Here is a 20089-nt window from a genome sequence, read left to right on the forward strand (position 1 = left end):
AAATAAATAAATAAATAAATAAAAAACCCTCTCTCTAATAAAATTAAGATTCTGTTTTTTTTTTTTTTTAGGAATACAACGAATAATTTTTAAGTGGAACTTATAAAATACTAAATCTGCCAAAAGGAAGAGACATTTAAAATTAACATTTTTTTAAAATTAGCGTATGAGCATAAGTATGAATTATATGCATTTATTATATAATTCTGAATATCTTTTCCTCATTGCAGAAGAAAATGTCACAGGCACTTTGAAGTAGACATGTGCCCAAGGCTGTATATTTTCAGTCACATGATTAAAGACTATTTATCACATATTTCAGTGCCGACACCAGCTTTCTTTCCTCAAACACTGCCTGTTCCAAAGCTCATCTCAGGAATGGTTCTGATGAATCTAGATCCACTAATTCAAGTGACTGATCTGGTTCATAATTTGTCTCATTCAATGATAGCTTGCTTTCAATAGGAGCAAAGGTCTTATTTGTCTAACTCCTAGAGAATGAAGCTAAAAATTTGCAATTTCAGCTCCCGCAAGCAAGAGAGAAGTGATTTGCTTGCTTACTTATGTATTTGTTTCCACTTTAAACCACCCCTTCTCTGTCTTATAAAATCATGCCATGTGATTACGTTCTGCTGCGTGTAGGACGGGCCTTAACATTACATAAAATATTGTGGTGACTCAGCAAGGTCGAAAAGAAAAAGGAAATTGATACCTCTGGTTTAAGAAGAGAAGGCCTCAGGAGTTGCTGTTGCTGCCAAAGGAAATTAAAATAGAAAAATGTTTAGAAAATAATTCCAGTGGAAAAGGGAGATCATGATTGAAAAGAGAGAAAAAAAAGGCCACAGCTTAAAACTGGTTACCTTGGGATTATGAGTTATTATTCCTGTGATAGCCACCAATATTTTGACTATTGATGTTGGAATGTGAAATAAAGAATTAGTTTGCATTTCATCATTGTTTTAATTAACATCGAAGTTAATAACCTTTAATAAATGAAAACCTGTATAACTTTTTGGTTCAAACTTTTTCGGGTAAAAAGTTATTTACAATTTTAAAAGCATTTCAAGTGCCACAGGATCCTTTTGAACAAACTTAACTCTGTTTTAAATTGCCCCCTTTTTTTCCTCCCCAGTCACATCAAGTGTAATCAGGTTCATTACTGAGAAGGGTAGAGTGCATAACATAATGATACAGTCATAACATATTCATCGTCATATTTAAGAAATGCTCCCCACTTGTCTTTTTACCAAAACCTGGGCTGCTTACAGTCAAGCATTGAGCATGATTTTGGAAATTCTTTTGTGATCGGGGAAATTGTCCTTCCTTGGATTTTGCAGGGATCACTCCTTACTGCCTCTCAGCCTCACCCACACTCAAAGGAAACATGGTGTCTGTCTGTTGGTCTGTTTCCTGATAATTTACCCTTTAAACACATGGGAACAAGAGACACAGTTCAAGTTTTGGTTTATCCACTCCTTGAGGGAATGGTTACACAACACAAATCTTACATGGGAATGACACTGGGAACGTGGGCATTGAAATTCCAGCAGACCATTCCAGTGGCAAACCAGCCATTGGAAATGGCCAGGAGAACAACCACGTGACTGAAGGGAGGATCGATTGTCCATGACACGGCTGTGAGTGACCTTGTCTAGTTAAGGTATTCCTTTAAAGGAGTAGGAAGTTGAAGGTAGAGATAGTCTGATCCAATCTGTTAGCTATGACACCTGTCCCTGAAAACCAGTTATTCTTAAATGCATTCTTCTGGATTTCCAAATACATTAGGACTTGTTCATTCTAAATTAGTGGCCAGTCGGGTCGTGAGCTCACTTCACTGTCTTGACTGGGAAGCCGTCTGCTCAACTCAGCCACAGCACCACTTTCAGGACAGCTGGGCCAAATCCCACTGGCTAGAACATCCACCACCTTCTCCACAGACCCAAGAGTCACATGAACATGATGGAGAAGCCAGAGATTTCTCATAGTCTGACTCTTGAAAACTCTTTAAGGTCTTAAGCTCTCATGTGTTAGGAAGGAGCTTTGGACTCTGGTAAAAGGGACAAAAGTCCCAGGTTGCTAGAGTAAGTTTCTAGCCTTAGGAAAAAAAAAAAAATCTGGGCTAATGTCACAATACTGAGTAATAGCAATTCAGGAAACAATATATTTATCCTTGGAAAGGGGAGCATTTGATATTTGTTCACCCACTTAAAACCCCAGAACAAACCAGCAACAGGTACAAAAGACAATAAATAGCAGAGCATACTTATAAGTTTTATTGAAATAAAGGAAAATACCCTACCTATGAAAGAATGAAAATCAGTCCTGCCTATAAAGCAAATATTTTCCTAGTAAGCTTTATGTAACACCATGAAGCCCTTACCTCTGATGCATAACCTCTCCTGCAAGGCAGAAACAAAGAAATCAGTATTAAACCACTTAGAGTTTCAGATTAAATGAAATTATAGATAAGGGCTTTTTTTTTTAATCTGGGAAAAAATAAGGTAATTTTTACTAAAAATTGTCTCAGTGAGAAATACATTCTGTGGCAGTTTATGAGGACAGGAGCATCGAGGTTTCATGCCTGCATTACTAAAACAGACTCTCACGCTGCATCAACAGCACACCTTACACAATCTATTTTATCTCAGTGGTGTATAATAACACACTTTGACTCTCTTATTATCAACTGGATTAAAAATATTCTATATCATCTCTAACCTAGACAAGTCTTGATACATATAAGATACTCATTTGGGGAAAAGATGTGTTTTATACATGAAGAGCATATCGATACAGGATAAAAATGACCTCAATGCCTAGAATATATTCTTCCAAATGTTGGTAAGATGTTTTTTTGTCTGTTTGCATCAATTTATTCTAAAAATAATGAATGCAGAATACTGACTAGTTTTAAGGGTCAATGACATTATGAGACATAAGAGCTGAATACTTTCATTTTCATTTCATATTCAGTATTACCATACAGATTTATAAAGTTCATGGACCACAAGTTGGGGAAATGTTCCACTGTACTTGAGGGGGGGGGAAGTATACAATGCTTTTAGTGTTGAATGTCATTAATTATAACGATTTTTTTTTTTAAAGATTTTATTTATTTATTTGAGAGAGAGAATGAGATAGAGAGAGCATGAGAGTGGGGAGGGTCAGAGGGAGAAGCAGACTCCCTGCTGAGCAGGGAGCCCGATGCGGGACTCGATCTGGGGACTCCAGGATCATGACCTGAGCCGAAGGCAGTCGCTTAACCAACTGAGCCACCCAGGCGCCCTATAACGATTTTTTTTGTCTATTATTTACAGTTGACCTAAAGTACCGTACATATTGTATGCTGTTATGAACCAAGTGTACAAAGCTAGTAACTGCTCTGTAGAGACACATAACTTTAAAGTCCAACAAAACGATCTCTCTAGAGAATTTCTTTAAAATATTACAAGGCCTTGACAAAATAAGTCTACTTATCTGAACAAATCTTAAGTGCTTAAGGCATTACTGATTGAAATGGTTGGTCATAATGGTAGTATAATGCTCACTTAATCTTATTGGCAATTCATTATTTGAAATGGTTCTTTAGTGAGTTTTGCTTCTATGATTCTGCCAATAGTTATGAGAATGATAATCCTTCTAAAGCATTTAGAAGTTTCCTCAATTTGTATCTTTCAGAGAACAGATAATGACAGCTCATACTCTGGTTTTAGTAATGAGAATTGAGTCACATACGTGATATAAAGTGTCCAACCAAAGCTGGACTTCATTCTCCAGGATATTTAAGCTGACTTTTTTCATTAGCAGCCTTTTCCCTACATGTAGAAAATAAAGTATCAAGAGATGAGCTACACTGTTTTTAGTTAACTTTTAGTTAACAAGTAACTTTTTGTTATCTTTCATGTGGTTATTTGTACTGTTTGTCTCAGCTCAAAGGCAGAATGTGACTTGGAAAAAGCACACAACAGAATCACTGTGTATCATTGTCTGTGGGCTTTCAATTAACACGACTTCCTGTTCATCCTTCTAAGACCAGTCATATAATACTGATGCATTTTTATGTAGATTATATCCAGTGTGTATTAGTTATTCACTTCCTACGTTTTTTATGCATTAAGCTTACTTTTAACAATAAGGAAAATGTATGGTAACCTACTTTTGTCTTTTAAAAAGGTATCTAATAATTTCTTACACACTAATTAGCACATAATGAATGCAGAAGAAAAAATGGTGTTCTTTTTCTGAAGGTTGGCTGTCAGGTTGTGGGGGCTCAGGGATTGAGAAGAGTAATAATATTTTGGCCTGTGTACTCAAAGAATTATTTATAGGTCTCATGCTGATGAAGTCAGAGATCTCTAAACAGAATGTGTAAGTAAAAAACTAGATTAAATATAAAACATGGGAATGGATGTTTCATTTGAAAAGCCTAAGATACTAGTAAAACATTTAGACTAAGTAAATTTTATAAGGCCGTAGATACCTACATAAAATTGATATTTGGAGTTTTTATATTTCTTTGTAATTATTTAGAGAATACATTATCAAGGAATTTCTTTCACATATCCAAGAAGTCGATACAAAATAGTTTTTAAAAACACACAGTCATATCAAAGGCTTACACACTCATGAATAATACCTTGTCAGAGTCCGCCAAATAGCACAAGTTCTCATGCATATAACTGGCTGCCAACAAAAACTCCAACTGAAGTGTTTCAGTGAAAGACAGAAAAAAATCATGTTCAAGAACCCCAAGAAGAAAATTACTCTTGATTTGGATGAAAAGAATCTGAATCAGAGGAGCTAATGAAAATCATTAGATTTATAGCTTTTTTAAAAAATCTGATACTATTAGGGATGACAGACCAAATACTTGAAGAAATGTCACATAATGTAAGAGCTGAACAAAACCTTTGGAATGATGCATTATAGGGCCCTGAGCCTATATTAATATACTTACAGTGGAAATGATCAAGCAAGACTTTTGCCTATATTTTGAAATTGTGCTTTGTTTTCCTGTGTAGACTTTTATCTTCTACAATATTAAAACTGCAGAATAAATCAAATAATTACACTTGTATTCAAAGTGGGAAATTACAAATAAAATTTATTCCATGTGTTATATGGGAAAACCGTGTAATTACTTGCTGGTCAAGTGCAGCTTTCATTAAGAAGATAGCACTTAGCTGAGCTGATGCCTTTAAGACTTTGCCGAGCTGAGTTCTGAGAACAACTACAACATAAAATTTCTTTCTGAAGTATACATTTTTATCCTATTTGCCTAATACAAAGAGTAAAGGCTTATATAAAACTGATGACAGTTCACTAGATATATTCCTTCTTGATTTCTATTTAATGTGTTTATATTTTATTTGTACGACTAAATTTGGATGATTTATCCAGAGTAATGAAAGGTAACTATTCAGGGCGCCTGGGTGGCTCAGTCGGTTGAGCCCCTGCCTCGGCTCAGGTCATGATCTCAGGGTCCTGGGATCGAGCCGTAGTCAGGCTCCCTGCTCAGCAGGAAGCCTGCTTCTCCCTCTCCTCCCTGCTTGTTCTCTATCTCTCGCTATCTCTCACTATCTCTTGCTATCTCTGTCTCTCCCTCTCAGATAAGTAAATATAATCTTTAAAAAAAGATAACTAGAAATGAAGCTAATATACTTTTCTAAAATTTTGATAGACAAACATTATTGATAAACTTAATAAAAATATTTTTAATTTTCAAATAGTAACTAAATTCATAGTAGATAAACCTTCGTAGACATTTATTGAAACTTATTTTGATGAAACTGATTAGAATTTCTTTATTAAACTATTAAACTGGAGAAAAATATTTTCTTTGAAGGAGAATCTTCTGATAAAATTATAATTATGAGATGATATCACATTATGAGATGATACCAAAATGTGGACAAGCAAAACTGAAGACCACTTTAAACATCTGTGGGAAAAATGAAATGTCTTACAAAAGCCAACAAGATTTATTTTCATTATAAAGGGAAGAAAAAACATAATGAGAAATAAACAGAGTAAGACCATAATTGAAAAAGTAAAAGATTTTTCAAATGTATAAGCATACTAGTAAGATAAAAGCAAGCCAGAATAGAGAATGTTCTTGTAAGAAAACAGATGACTACATCTTACAGCACCTGGGATTTATTTTGGAATACCATAATATCTGTCAAATCCTACATTTCTAGATACATAACATTTTTACTTTGGTAGTGTTTAAACTTACCAAATACATGGCCTTCAAGGAAAGAACAGAACCTATGATATCATTTTTTTAGATTATTTTAACAGTTTGCTTTTTTTTCTGAAGCACTCAATAAAACTATGATCAGAAAGTAAATGTAGGCATTACTGCATTAACATGCTAACAAGCCATTGGTTTAAGCTGGAGATCGAACTTTCTTGCCCACATATTCCCATTGAAAAATAGATTGAAATTACTTACTTTTTAAATAAATGCAGACAAACAATGCTACTTCGTAGTTAAGAAAATTAAGGTAAATCTATAATATGAGTTAGAAAAGATGAGGTTAATAATCTTTAAAAGTAAAAAAAAATGAGGAAAAAAACAGCATTGCACTGAGTTTAGGGTAAAAGAACGGAATCTTCTTTAAATGTTCAAATTTGCCTCCTCTCGAAGATTTCAGTCAACAGAAGAGTTGTCCGGTTAAAAGAGGAAGAGCATTACAGTGAGGCAGACTGACTGTGAGGTGGGTTCTCAGGGCCCTCGACAATACTGTGCAAACTCCCCTGGTCGTGTTCAGTGACTTCCACACTTTCTGTCTCTGGAGGACAACTACTTCCAAGTCTTGAGTTGTGTGTTGGTGGAAAGTTTTTTTCGATCTGACTGTACATGTTAGCTACCGACTTTTCAAGGTCGGCTAAGTTTTTAATATGCTTGAGGATGCCCTTTGGTTCTCTCTGGGGATCTGCACGACACACTGTTGCGGGTGCTGGTGGCTGTGGGACAGAGGGCTCGATTTCCTCGGCGGGTGTCACACTGACAGTGTGCTTAACAACGGGTACACAGACACACTTAATGGACGGAGCCCAAGATGGAGGAGACAGAGGAGAGGGAAGAGGGGGGGATGGGGGAGGGAGGGAGGTGAGTGAAGGTAGAAGAGGTGAAGGAGAAGAAGAGGGAGAAGAAGGGGGGGTGGAAAGTGGAAAAAGTGGAGGAGGGGGAGGAAGAGGGGAGATATTTGGTGGTTTGGGAAGCATTTCAAAAATGTTCCTTCTGGTTTCAACTGTCAACATACATGTGGGTGTCTCTCTCCTAAAGACGGGGGAGTTTAAAATGCAGGGCACTGAAGGAGAAAGTTCCAAGGAACAGTCAGCAGGAGAAAGGATGATACCAGGTTCGGACTGGAGTTCCACAGTTCTTGAAACAGTCAGCAAAGTGGAGGAGGAGGACTGAGGTGAAGGAGAGCAACATGAGGAGTCTGAAGACAGAGATTCCAAGGGCTCTGCTCCACGTATGAGCAGTGGTTCACCGTGCCTTGTTTCTCCTCTCTTGGCAACATTTGAATCTCCAACTGGAGGCAGGGGATTACTGCTACCTCTTTTGTTTGGAAGGGTCTCTGTGGTTTCCTCTGCACCTTCCTGCCTGTGGCTTTGCCATTGCTCCAGCTCTATGGTTTCTGGTCCCCTGGGAAGTTCCCACACTGGTCTCTGAGGGAAGCGGACTGGCTGATTCCACATCCTCTGAAACATTTCTCTTGGGCCCCTCAGGGACTTACTTCGGGCTTGTGTTCTGGGTAAAAATGAGTCTATAAAATCTGTTCTTAGTAAAAAGTCTGAATTTGTTGGTCTTGGATCTAGAGTTTCCTTATAAAGAGTACTGTGGATACTTAAGGTGTCCTCATCAGATGTCAGGGTGTATTTTCTTGCCGACTTGGGCTGGTTGTTCTTAAGGGATCCATCTACGTGAGCCTGCTTGTGAGTCTCAATAGTGCTGGAAGAAGAAAAGGGCATCACAGTGTGGGGACTTTTCCTGTCTTCCAAGACTGACTTATTTCCCCTGCTTTGTTGGAAATGGTAGAGAAGGAAAAGACTTGAAAGAAAAGAAGATAATGAAATGTAAGGAAACAGGTTGTGACATAGCTTTCACGAGAAAGATGTCTTTATGGTTCTCATTATGACTTCAAAATATAAAAGGCCAAATAACACTAATCTACGGAAGCCAGACATTACTTTCATGTCCCTGTTCTCAGAAAGGTAGGGCAAGAAAAGCTTGAGAGCTGTGAGTAGCATGAGAAATTTTCATTTTTTTTTTTCTTTAGAAAAATGCTTCAATCTGTAGACTGATTTTTTTTTTCCCAGTTAGATACAGCAAAGTATCCATGACCACACGTAACAGTTCCCTTATGCAGAAATCATGATTCTCCAAATTGCAAACCAGCATTTTGGCTAATGGTTTCATATCCTTTGCTTTGGCTGGGGGTGCTCAGAGCAGTCTGTTCGGGGGGGAAAAGGATCCTTAGCTGTATCTGATTCAGTAACATTATCTCTCCTCTGTCATTCTGTCCTGGAGCTAAAAGTACTCTCCTATCTGAGATAAGCTTAGAAGAGAATACACAAAGGAATTCTCTATTTCCTAAATTAGAGAATTAAAGTCTCCAAGGACAGGTGGGAGAATTTCTCTTATAGAGTTCAGTTCAAAATCACAATGGAGAAATTGGAGTTATGCTAGAATCTGGACAGAGGTTATTCCCTTCCATTTCAATTTTAAGCTGAATCCATTTTAAAATGCTATAAACAGTACAAATAAGAAGAGGGGCTATTGGTATGGATTTTGAATATGGTCTGCATCAAATTTTGGTCAAGACCAACTTTAATGAAAAGACTTATGTTCAAATTACATAGTTTCGATATCCCTGGAAGAGTGGCTCATACACTGACACTGAGCTTCAGTGGCTGAGAGTGATAAATAAAGTCAACCAAGTGAAAGGACATAAGCAAGTGTCTGTAATGAAAGCATCAGGACCTTTCTCCCAGCAAGGCTGGCTGGTTTTCAATAGTCTCTCCTCAGATTTTGCTCTCAAGCTCAAACAGAGAAACATTTTCTTGATTATTGTTTAATATTTACCCACACAGCAGGAATGAAATAAAAGGAAATATTGTGAATAAAAATTACGTGGCCACAATGAAAAAGGAGAATGACAGGTGAGGCAATAAAATGCTATATAAAGCTGAAGTTGTTACTGAGGCATTTCACAAAGATACAAACTACAAAGGGAGAATCCTCACAAGTGGACTTGGGGTATCAGGCCCACCTGGATAATTCAGGAAGGACAGACAATTTGGATTAAGCAGACATCAAACCCTTCTCCTGATCTTGCAAAGTCATTTTTTTTTAAATAAATGGACTTGACACATTATTTGGCAATTTTTTAAAAATAGATTTGTTCTTGGTTTAATTCTTCTTGGAAAGAACTATCTATATAATGGGACCGCATCACTTTTGATTGAGAGACACCTTGAAATACTTTTAACAAATTAAAAGCGAGAATTTTGATACACTTCTTGGGAGGCACAGGTTTTCAAGACACCAAAAGGGAATGAGGTATGGAAGGTAGAACTTTCTTTTTAAAAGGCAAATGACACCATGGTAAAAGATGTAGATTACTATATTTAGAGTAAAACTTAATCTATTCTCTTGTATCTTTTTTCCCTAATGCCTCGTATTAGAATGATATTATTTACTTACTTATGCCTATGTATCCACAGGTGGGAAAGAGAAAACATGCAACAGAAAAAAAAAAAAAAAAAGAGTTTGAACTATAGTTAATTTGAGGTGATTATGAAAATACTAACAGGAACTTGATTTAAACATTTGATAGGTATATCCAGAAAAGAAAATGCATGTTTTTGTATTTTCTTTGTATTTACTCGTAAGAATGATATGTAATAATATTTTAGACAAAACCATATGGCATTTCTTTGGTTGTCTCATCACATAAAATAGCTAGCTGTCCGTTTCCTATACCTAGGTAAAATTCACCTTCAATACACATGGTTGATTTCAATCCCAAAGGAGATATTTTAAATGAGATTCTGAGAATTATTTCTATGTCCTAATTGAAAAATTAGTCCACACTGATTTATAAAGAAGGTATTGATACTGTTTGGGACAAAGTAAATATACAAGTTCTGTGATGACTATTACATAGCAACTGATGAATCTGTATGATGTTATTAATTAGATCATTAAGGTTTTTTTCAAAAAGGACCTTTGATTTTTTTTTCTTTTAAATTTGATAATTCTTTTGGAGCTAGTCTATTTTCTAGTAATATATGGTTAGAATCCCGGTATAAAGTTTTTAAATAGATAGGTTAAACATTTGTTAAAGATATTTAAATGTGCAGAACTCAAAATACTTCATTAAATGCGTATTATAATTGCAAAATTCTCTAAGTCTACCACAATTTTTCAAATAAAAGTAGTCCTTAAGTGTTGCTATTTGAAAATGGTCACCATCAAACTATATTGATTCCAGATGATGTTACAGTATATCTACTTTTGTTAAGTAAAAATGAATATATGTCACTATTTTCAGATAAAACAAAACTTTACACCTAAGTCTTGTTTAGTTTCTGAGTATTTTTTTGCTGGAGAGAGGTGGTTAATATAGAGAGAATCAAATCGTATTGGCTCAATTCCTACATTCACCAGTAATTCAAAAAGAGACCATCGTTTTCAACTCATTAAAAAAATTTAAAAACTGTATTTAAAAGCATGAATCCTGTATCATATTATTTTAGAAATAAAATGCCAAGCACTAAGGTCTCAAACATTAAATTCAATTTTAGCATTAAGATATACAACATAAAAATCAATTTTAACATTTTTAAAACTTCTTAACATCACCTTGTATAATAGTATTAATATGGCAAAGAATATTGATACATGTGGTTAAAACCAGTTTTTCCATTAAAAGGTAAATTTCATAATTTTTGAGGCTTGCTTTATTCCTACTAGTAAATGCTACAAATGTAACACAGTCCAGTGTGTTTTAGTCCCTCAGCTCCACCAAATTCCAGTTGCTAAAAGGTATCTTGGATTTAATTCAGTCATATTCAAAGTTTTATAACATCATTGGTTGTTGTGCATGTCATGTCCAAAAATAGTTACTCTTTAATTTTTAAAACACAGGCAAGTTAAATAACTCCAAAAGGAATCAGGTTATAAGGGTAGCATCATTATGGGAATATCTGTGAAGTCTTTTCACAATAATTTAAACGTTTTTCAAATGTGGATGATTTGATAATGCTTAGAGGTTCTAAATATTGTGGGAGAAATACTAAGCTATCACAGTAGTCTCTTTTGAGAGGAATATAATGAAAAGCATATTCTTTAAGTGGTTGGATATTTAATATTTAATTCTTCATTCAGGTTTCAGATTTTCATTACTCTGTCTTGTGATATCCTAAGATAGTATCTTTAAAAAGTCTATGATTTAAACCATAACATCAGTTTTAAACTACCAAATAGGAGTTGGCTTTTGATACCAAATCAGGAATTACTATTTTATGATTATGCTTTATTTTTCCTTATTTCCTATGAGAAAAAAAATTTCAGAATGTATTTTTAATTTTGGAGAAAAAAATGTATCTGCATAATTGTGAAGGGTTCCAGATTAAATAGACTATTCAAGCTAGACATCTGCACATTTTGTCTTACTCAGTTTTTAATGGTTTTTGTTTGCTTATGTTTTGGTTATTATTTTTCAATTCAACTTTTCTTAGGTTCTCATCTTAACAATTTTTTTTTTTCTAAGAAAAATGTCGTAATTCAAGTAACCTGCATTTCCGCATCAGGTTGAAATGAAATACCCCCCAGCATCCATCACACCCACCTGTCAGGGCAGCTGCAAGGCCTACTTACATGGTGCTGTCCCCCAGCTCCTCGTACAGGTGCGCCCCGGGGGGAGGCGGGGGCGGCGGGGGCACGGCCACGGGTGCTGGTGCGGGCGCCGCGGGCTTGGCCGCAGGTAAGGCCGACTGGATTCGCGCTGTCTTGGTGCACTCAGCTTGGCGGCTTGAATAAGGCAAGGATGTTTTGGAAAACTCATTTTAGAAATCATGTATGTATCAGTTAGCATACGAACCCACTAAAAACATCAGGAACACAAATATTCGAACTTATAAACTGACAGATTTATAAAAGCATCCCCACAGAGTATCTTTCTCCTATATCCTCTTCCCCTTCAGTTCTTTAAAAGATTTACCCTTGAATAACGGGTAGAATTCAGTAGAAATATATTCAAGTTAAGTGAAATAGTAATATTAAAGGTGGGGGCAAGCTATCTATAAAAATGTGATTAATAATTGGTGGTTATTCAATGGATCTCATAATTGGAAGCAATGCTGAAGATGCATAATGTTCAAGATACATAATTTTTCTTTATCTTTCATCGTCCATCTGTTTAAAGAAGAGTTATTTTACTTAAAATGATTTGAAACATTTTTGACATTCGTTGATAGAGGTTGTGTAGTTTACAGAGGATCTCTCTCCTAAAGAGGAGGGGGATGGCTAGCTTTGGTTTCCTTTGGATACCTAGGACACCCGGGATTCTATCCTTAGAGCTTTGCAGCCCTTTCTGAATGTCCTGGACACCAACAGTTAGTTCCTTCCTCAAAACAAAGATCTCAAAGTGTGGAAGCTATCAGAGCAAAATGCCTTTTTTCAGATTTCCCCCCTTGTATCCCAAAGTGAAAAACCAGCTCACTTCTGTATATACAAAAGCACAAGAGAATTTGAACTAAAAAGTATACACCTCCTGCAGATAGATACAAGGAGTATCTGGGGTTTTTCTTTTCATAGTATGTAAAATCATATGCAAGATGTTAATTATACTTACACTTTAAACCTGTTTTGAAAAGCAATGAGTAAAAAAGAGAGAAATTTACATTAGAAGTGCTGCATTCATAATATTTTAACATCTGATTTATTCTGCATGATGAATAATTTACCGGTTAAACTCATAATGACACAGACTTAATGACACAGCAGGGAAACTAAGTATCTCCATTCAGAAAATCAGAATGTGGGAGCACTTTATTATTACTGGCAACATCACAGAAGCTGTGAAAACATTCATTACAGGGAAACAAAGAAATGAACTAAATGGAGCAAAAAAAAAAAAACTAGATGAAAACATGGAGACATGAATTTGAACTCTGATGGAGAAATGGAATAGTAAAGATGATCGTTGTAATCGGCTTCTCAGCGCCCTGGGTGTGTTACAGGGTTGGAGTCAGGCAACAAGCCCGGATTATACCCTGGGCTTCTCTTTGCAGCAGAGGTTGGAAGGTGCCCCTCCCGGGTCATGAATCCATGGCACTTTCTTTCCATATTTGCCCCTTAACTTTTCTGTGTATAGTGAATTTCAAAAACGAATGTTAATACGAAAGAATAGCCATCCATCCAGTCTTTCTTATAAGCAGAATATAAAAATATGAACGTTAGATGTGTAAATATTAGAATGTTACTTTGAAACATGAGCAGTGCAAACCTCATTTTGTTTAATTCTGTTAGTTTACAAAAAGCTATAACTAAAATGAATTCATAGAGTGTCGATCTGATTACTGAACTAAAAAAAAATTAAATCATTTACAACATATTTAAATGCTAAGCATCTTAGTGGTTTGTTAAATTTCAGACCACTGAGTATAATGTCTAGGATGCTTCGGTTTTGTTCACTGCATTGTGTGTCAAATATAAGAGGTTTCCTCCCTGGTTTTCTTGCTACAGGATTCCTTTGGGAAGCAATGCAATGAACAAGAATAACTGTAAGACAGATTAGATTTAACATGAAAATTAATACTGGCTTGATGGCTTAAAAATTTAAAACATTTGTCCACTCTTAAGTTGGTTCATAGGCTTTAGATTTGGTGTATCAATTGATTTGTTAAGGATACTTCAGACTCCAATATTTCAACCTAAATGTTGTATTTGCAACTTCACGTTGCTTTTGTGATGAAAGATATTCCTATGGCATCTTCATGCAGAGCCTACTTTTCAATTTTTAGGTTGGAATTACCTTGCTTGATTTAATTCAAAAGAAAATTCTCAGTGTTCGAGAACAAAGACAGCAATTTAAGAATATGTAAGTGCTGGTTGAGTCCTTCCTGTAAGTATTTTAAATGATGAAGGACAGTTCTGCCATTATTCCTTCCTCTGTGTTATGTCACTAATTCATATGACTGGAGATCTCTGTTATTTATTTGCATTTTGGGGTACCCTTAGGGCCACCACTCTTCTTAACCTATTCCAGAACTCTTTTCACCAATCATTATCAATATGTTTTAAATGCCTAGACCTCTATCACAAAGGTTCCCCGCACCTAGTGTCAAATAAAGAATAGCTTACTAGACGACTTCGAATACAGATGCTCACATTAGCTGTAATTACTTCACTACTTCGAAGGGCCTAAATAAGACAAATATAGATATTTTAAATGGAAACATTTGCCCGTAGGAATGAGAAAAATGGAAGGCCTCCACAGCCAAAATATCCTGGTCGTATGTTACAATATAGGTTCTCACAGGGCTACCCAGGAAGGAAAAACCCCCATGGAAAATGACCTATGGCATACCATGATTTTTAAGTGATTTTGCCAACACAGATGCAAATTTAACAACATGGATACAATGCTGTCGCGACCATGTGGTTAGGTCGCAGACCCTCCTCGGGACCAGGGATATCTGCGCATGTCATTCCACTGCATCTGACACTCCCTAGGATCCCTGCTACCTTCCCTCCTGAGGCTTGGAACCTAAGAGCACGAACATAGCCACAGGAGCTAACCTAACAGTCCTATCGGAGGAGAACATATTAGGAGCACGGGAACAATGAGTACTCTGTGGGAAATGCTGGAAGTTTGTTTTGATTTCCCTTAAAGGAAGGCCATTGGGTGAAAGAAGGATACAGCAGTCCCCGAAATGTGTGCACCATTCCTGTTTTGGGACTCCAAAGCCATGTCCCCAGGGGTGGCTTTTCGATGATCCCATGTTCTGATCGAGGGATACTTACTGTCTGTAGCTGACCAGAACCACCAAAATGGCAGGAATACAGCAGAGGATGATGATGAAGGCGAGTGCCAGCAAGGCCCCTTCCGTGTAGCCCAGACTTTCTCCTCGCTTTTTAATGCTGGTCACTGCCTCTGGAGTGCGGATCTCCAAAATGCGTCCTCCTTCCCCGTAATGCGGCTGGAAGTCTTTATTGATATCAAGCAGTTTGCCATCCAGAAATCTTTATTGTTAGATAAATAGTGAAGTCAGTGATGTTAACAGAAAAAAAGTTCTTTTTTTAAACAGATTTTTGTAATATCTTTTAGTATTTTCTTTAAAAATATTTTTGTAAACTATTAAAAATATTTTAAAGAAGATAATTTTGTAGTATCTTACTATTTTTATTAAATACTAAACTTTTTAAAAATAAATTTGTGATAACTTTGAATATTTTCTTTAATTGAAACACAAGCTGAGTCTTATGAATTAAAAAAATATATAAAAAGAGCAATGACCACCAATAGACACATATCACAGATATTAATAACAATGACCCTTACTTAATATGCTCACAGACTTGAGAAAAATAATTACCAACACCACTGAACTTAATATCACTCTTGAAATTATATACATTATTAAGTTATTCAGGTGAATAAATATTCTAAATTACATATAGCAGAGTTTAAAATTACATCCTGCATTTTGTCTGCTTGGGTCCTCAATGATCCCGTAGCACAGAATGTTATAATGCTAATTTACTGCAGGCCAGAAAGCTACACAGTTAGGGCCACGGATCTGAGAGACCAACCCAAGCCTTCAGGCTCCAAAATCTCCATTTGTCTTGTATGTCGACACTTTTAAATTCCAAACCTTTAAAATGACATTTTATGGGCAAGAGGTGAACAAATTAAAAGGTGTTTCCTGTCTAGACAGAGAACACTATTATGAATGATGCAGATAGCAAATCAGTCAGGACGACAGGAATGAGCTAATTTAAGCCAACAGTTCTTACAAACTCTTCCTCTAAATAACGCAGTTCCTACTGTGGGCATCGCATTGGGGGGCGGGTAATCAAGGAATAATTGTTACTTAATTTTATTGGATTGAATGATTTTGTGACATATTTTATGTTGTAATTAGCAGGTAATAGTTTTTTTCAAAATTCCTTGGGAACATTTGCACAATCCCTTATAAATACTACAATGTTGATGTAACAGTTGTGTTCTTAATAGCAGAAAGCCACACCATGTCTTAGGTATTTTTGTTTTTGAATTTTTAAAGATGTTCGTCTATAAAAATCAAATGTCTTAACTATAGAATATTGGAAAGCACAGAACTTTCCAAAAAGCAAAATTACTCATAGGCCCCCAACACAGAGGCTGCTCACATTTTGGTATATCCAAATTGAACCTTTCCTAAAAATATCTTTTATTCTCATAATTACACAGCATATACGAAGTGAAAACTATTATTTTAGAAATATATTGCATAATATAAGCCTCCACACTTATGTTGAAAATGTGGAAAACACAAAGAAATGGGAAAAAAATTTTTAAATGGCCTCAAATTTCACCATCCCATGATAACAAAGTGCCCCATGCTTGTTCATCTTACAGTCTATTTTATCCCTTTTGAGATTTTTTAATTTTCTGAATGATCATGCTGACTTTATATCTGCTGCACAGTGTTCATAGCTTCCTTATGGAAAAAATAAAGAGATGACCCATATCAGATACGAATTCCACTGGATAGTTATTAGACTTGCCATTTAAGAAACGCAATGGCTTGGATAACTCAATTTTAGTTTGAAAGGTGCACATGTTTTTACTCAAGTTTTCATATGATAATATAAGGCAGTTAGAATTTTTGTTGTTTTTTGTTTTTTTTATTTTGTTTTTTTACAAATATGCTTTTGTAGATATAAAATATACTTTTATAGCGTTTTTCCTAGGTTATTTTTAGGTCTGTTAAAAAATATAATAAAGACTGAACCATGGTTCCAAGTGCTAGAATAGAATGGTACCACATTTTGTTTGAATTGTTTATTAGATAAGGTAAGAAGTTCCAAATAAAGTATAGATTGAGTTCTGTTGCAAGAAAACAGTATTAGAAACTGGGAAGAATCAGAAGTAGAGGTAGATCATTAGTATGGGGGAAGAATTCACTCCTATCATGTGGCATCCACCAGATGGACCCATTTCTACAGGATTCTTGCATTTGACATCCCATCACCTGAGGGAATATTCCTTAGTCTTTTTACATTCCAAGAGCTCCTTTATTTTGATATTTACTTTGGTTTATTTCTCAATTTAGGTAAATGTTCTCATTGTTTCATGGAAGAGTGGATTGCTTTTGAACCCATACCTCGTCTAGAATATCCTTCTTTTTGCTTTCTACATGCAAAACAGTTTGCCTGGGTAGGAATTCCTGAGTCACAACGTTTTTCCTTAAAAAACTGTGGATCCGATTCCCACTGCCTTTTGACATTCTATCGTGCACATGGGATGTCTAAGGCTTAGCTAATTTTTTCTTTCTTTATAATCGAGTCACTTTTATTTGTGTTTCAGTGGTATTAAAACATATTCAGACACTTTTCAGTGACACATGACATTTTCGTTGATTCTGTGGGAAAGTAATGGAGTCTTTTCGTTATATTTTTAGTTTATGTTTCTGTAATAACAACTAAAGTGTTTTACCTCAGAGATGCCTACACTTGTCAGGTTGTATCTTCAATGTCCTCTAAATATATTTTGATCTCCTTGTAATTCTTTTTTTTTCTTCTTTTTCTTAGTGTGCCCTGAGCTTCTTATGTATATACTTTATGCTGCCAATTTCTTTTTCAGATGTTTCCTCATTTCGGGCAAGTTTGGAGATTTTCCATACCAAGGTGGAAAAAGTGGCCCCCAAACCTTCAGGCTTTTGTTTTATACTTTTTCTGATTTGCGGACAAAGCTAGCTTCCATGTTGGTCCTTGAAGAAGGACTCTGAGTCCTTATGTGTGTCTAACTGACACACAGCCAGGCAGTGAGCAGAGGACTGGTGTCCTGAGGGGAGGCAGTGTAGACCCCACCACCAGCACCATGGTGGAGAGCATTGGTGGGGTTCTTTCACCAGAAACAGGGAAGGATTCAGGGCTCCTCAAACACACATACCATTTCACTGTACCATACGGTCTTGCTTTCCATTAAAAACGTTAAACTGTTTTCCAGTGGTTTCTGGAGGAGAATATTTACAGAGATAAATTCTACCTCTGAGTCATCAGGATGTTATTTCTTTTACTTTGTTTTTCAGTATTTATTACTGATCCCATTTTGCCCCCTGCTTATTTATCTTAGGAAGGAGATCTATCTGTTAGATCTGCTCTGTTTTCCTTATGAGTGAGGGACAGGTGAAGCTAGGTAGGGAGAGAGAGGGAGGGGGCCATAAGATCAGGCTCACAAAATTCAAAAGTGTAGATGAAAGGAATCCATAGATCGGGGAACAAACCAGACCATCCTGTACTAGGTATCAGAGGTGGGTCTTGTTCCAACAGCTACTTGTGACCAAGAAAATTAGCGACCCTAAAAAGGAAGTAAGCCGCTGAAGCTGTTACCTCTAGTCCCTGCTCTATGGTGGTAAAAGGATTTAAGTTCCCTGGTTAACTTTCTATAGAAGACCAACCCTAAAAGCCCTCAGTGGCAACCCGGCCAGGACCCCTCTCACTCCTGAGAGCTTTTTCTGTATCCTTGCTTAACTTCTATCACTTTACTCACTCTCCTTTGTCCTTGAGATTCATTCTTCGACTCTGTGAGACAAGAACCTCGCTCTCCCAAATCACTGAAATGCAGTAAATTCCTAAGCCAATTCCTTGTCTTCTGATTCACTGTGCTGATGGAACACATGCAAACACGCATCCCTGCCTCTGTTTACTCCTGTGGGTCTCGACTGTCAAAGTATGGTGTGTAAGCACCAGCTGACCCTGCATTTTACCTTGATGGTTATCATAGTGCAGTGTACATATAAATGTAGAGATAAAGGGGAGGGTGAGCAGGAGTATGCACTCTGTACTTCACAAAACCCTGAACCTAGATGGTAGAGGGGTGGCTACCTCTTTTCCTGGTAAATACCCTGTTTCTGGGTTTCTGAAACAGGCATACAGAGGGAGTGATGGTTAATACATCTGCCCACATCCACTCCACCTGGATAAGGTTGTTTTGCTTAATAAAGCAAATCACGGGTAGACCACTATTTCCTTTATACAATTCCAAATTATAGACTACTTTATATTCCTTAATATATATCATACTCTATTTATAGTAAACTAGAGTATAATATTAGTTTTCCATTATTTAATTTTTCACTATTCTTAATTTTTATGTTTTTTTTTTTTTTTTTTGCCCCTGGTCTTAGGAATTTGAAAGAAGCTTTATAAGAGCTTGGTAGTCAGATTCTATTTTAAAGTATAAATGTGTTATTATACGCTATATTGTAAATGCAGTTTGTAGAGTGTACAGGCCCTTCCTACCTTCTCCACTTCTCGTTTACCATCTGGACAATGTTAAACAGGCTGGATGTATAAAAAGGTGCATGAGCTAAAACTGTATTTGCTTTTTTTAAACAAATATTTAGTTAAGTTCTATTTTAAAGCAATATGATTTGTTTCTGCTAAGGGTGCAGAAAGCCATAAGAGCCTGTGACTCCCACCCTAATGACAAAAAAGTCGGGTAGTATGAAAATTGTAACTTTTTTGCAAGCAAAATGCCAAATGGCAAAGAGTGATAGTTTCCTCCACAGGGACATGAGACCGTGCACTGTTTCAGCTTTCACAGAATGAGGAAAACGTGGCGGCCAAAAAAGCAAATAAAAGAAATGAGCTAAAATGTTTTAAAGATTTATTCATTTGAGAGAGAGAGCACAAGAAATGGGAGGAGCAGACTCCCTGCTGAGCGCAGAGTCAGACTCTGGGCTCAATCCCAGGACCCCAAGATCATGACCTGAGCTGAAGGCAGATGCTCAACTGACTGAGCCACTCAGGCACCCGCAAATGAGCTAAAATTTTAATAAATTTTTAGAAGCTAAG

The 20089-nt window shown here is 36.3% G+C and overlaps 1 protein-coding gene and 1 pseudogene across 1 annotated transcript in view; both read right to left on the reverse strand.

Moving 5' to 3' along the window:
- Nucleotides 1-20089, reverse strand: part of LOC102751140 (protocadherin-15) — a 762960-nt gene that overhangs the window by 9688 nt on the left and 733183 nt on the right. The window contains exons 28-32 of the mRNA XM_081823172.1: nucleotides 15050-15268; nucleotides 11900-12052; nucleotides 4637-4702; nucleotides 2381-2399; nucleotides 713-751 (exon numbers count right to left, since the gene is read on the reverse strand). Coding sequence (XP_081679298.1) covers nucleotides 713-751; nucleotides 2381-2399; nucleotides 4637-4702; nucleotides 11900-12052; nucleotides 15050-15268 — 496 coding nt within the window. The remainder of the gene's footprint in view (nucleotides 1-712; nucleotides 752-2380; nucleotides 2400-4636; nucleotides 4703-11899; nucleotides 12053-15049; nucleotides 15269-20089) is intronic.
- LOC145722249 (protocadherin-15 pseudogene) lies at nucleotides 6159-8024 on the reverse strand (annotated as a pseudogene).

The sequence above is a fragment of the Leptonychotes weddellii genome, chromosome 6 (genome assembly GCF_054177405.1).
Source record: "Leptonychotes weddellii isolate Sample4059 chromosome 6, ASM5417740v2, whole genome shotgun sequence".
In the NCBI taxonomy this organism is placed as follows: domain Eukaryota; kingdom Metazoa; phylum Chordata; class Mammalia; order Carnivora; family Phocidae; genus Leptonychotes; species Leptonychotes weddellii.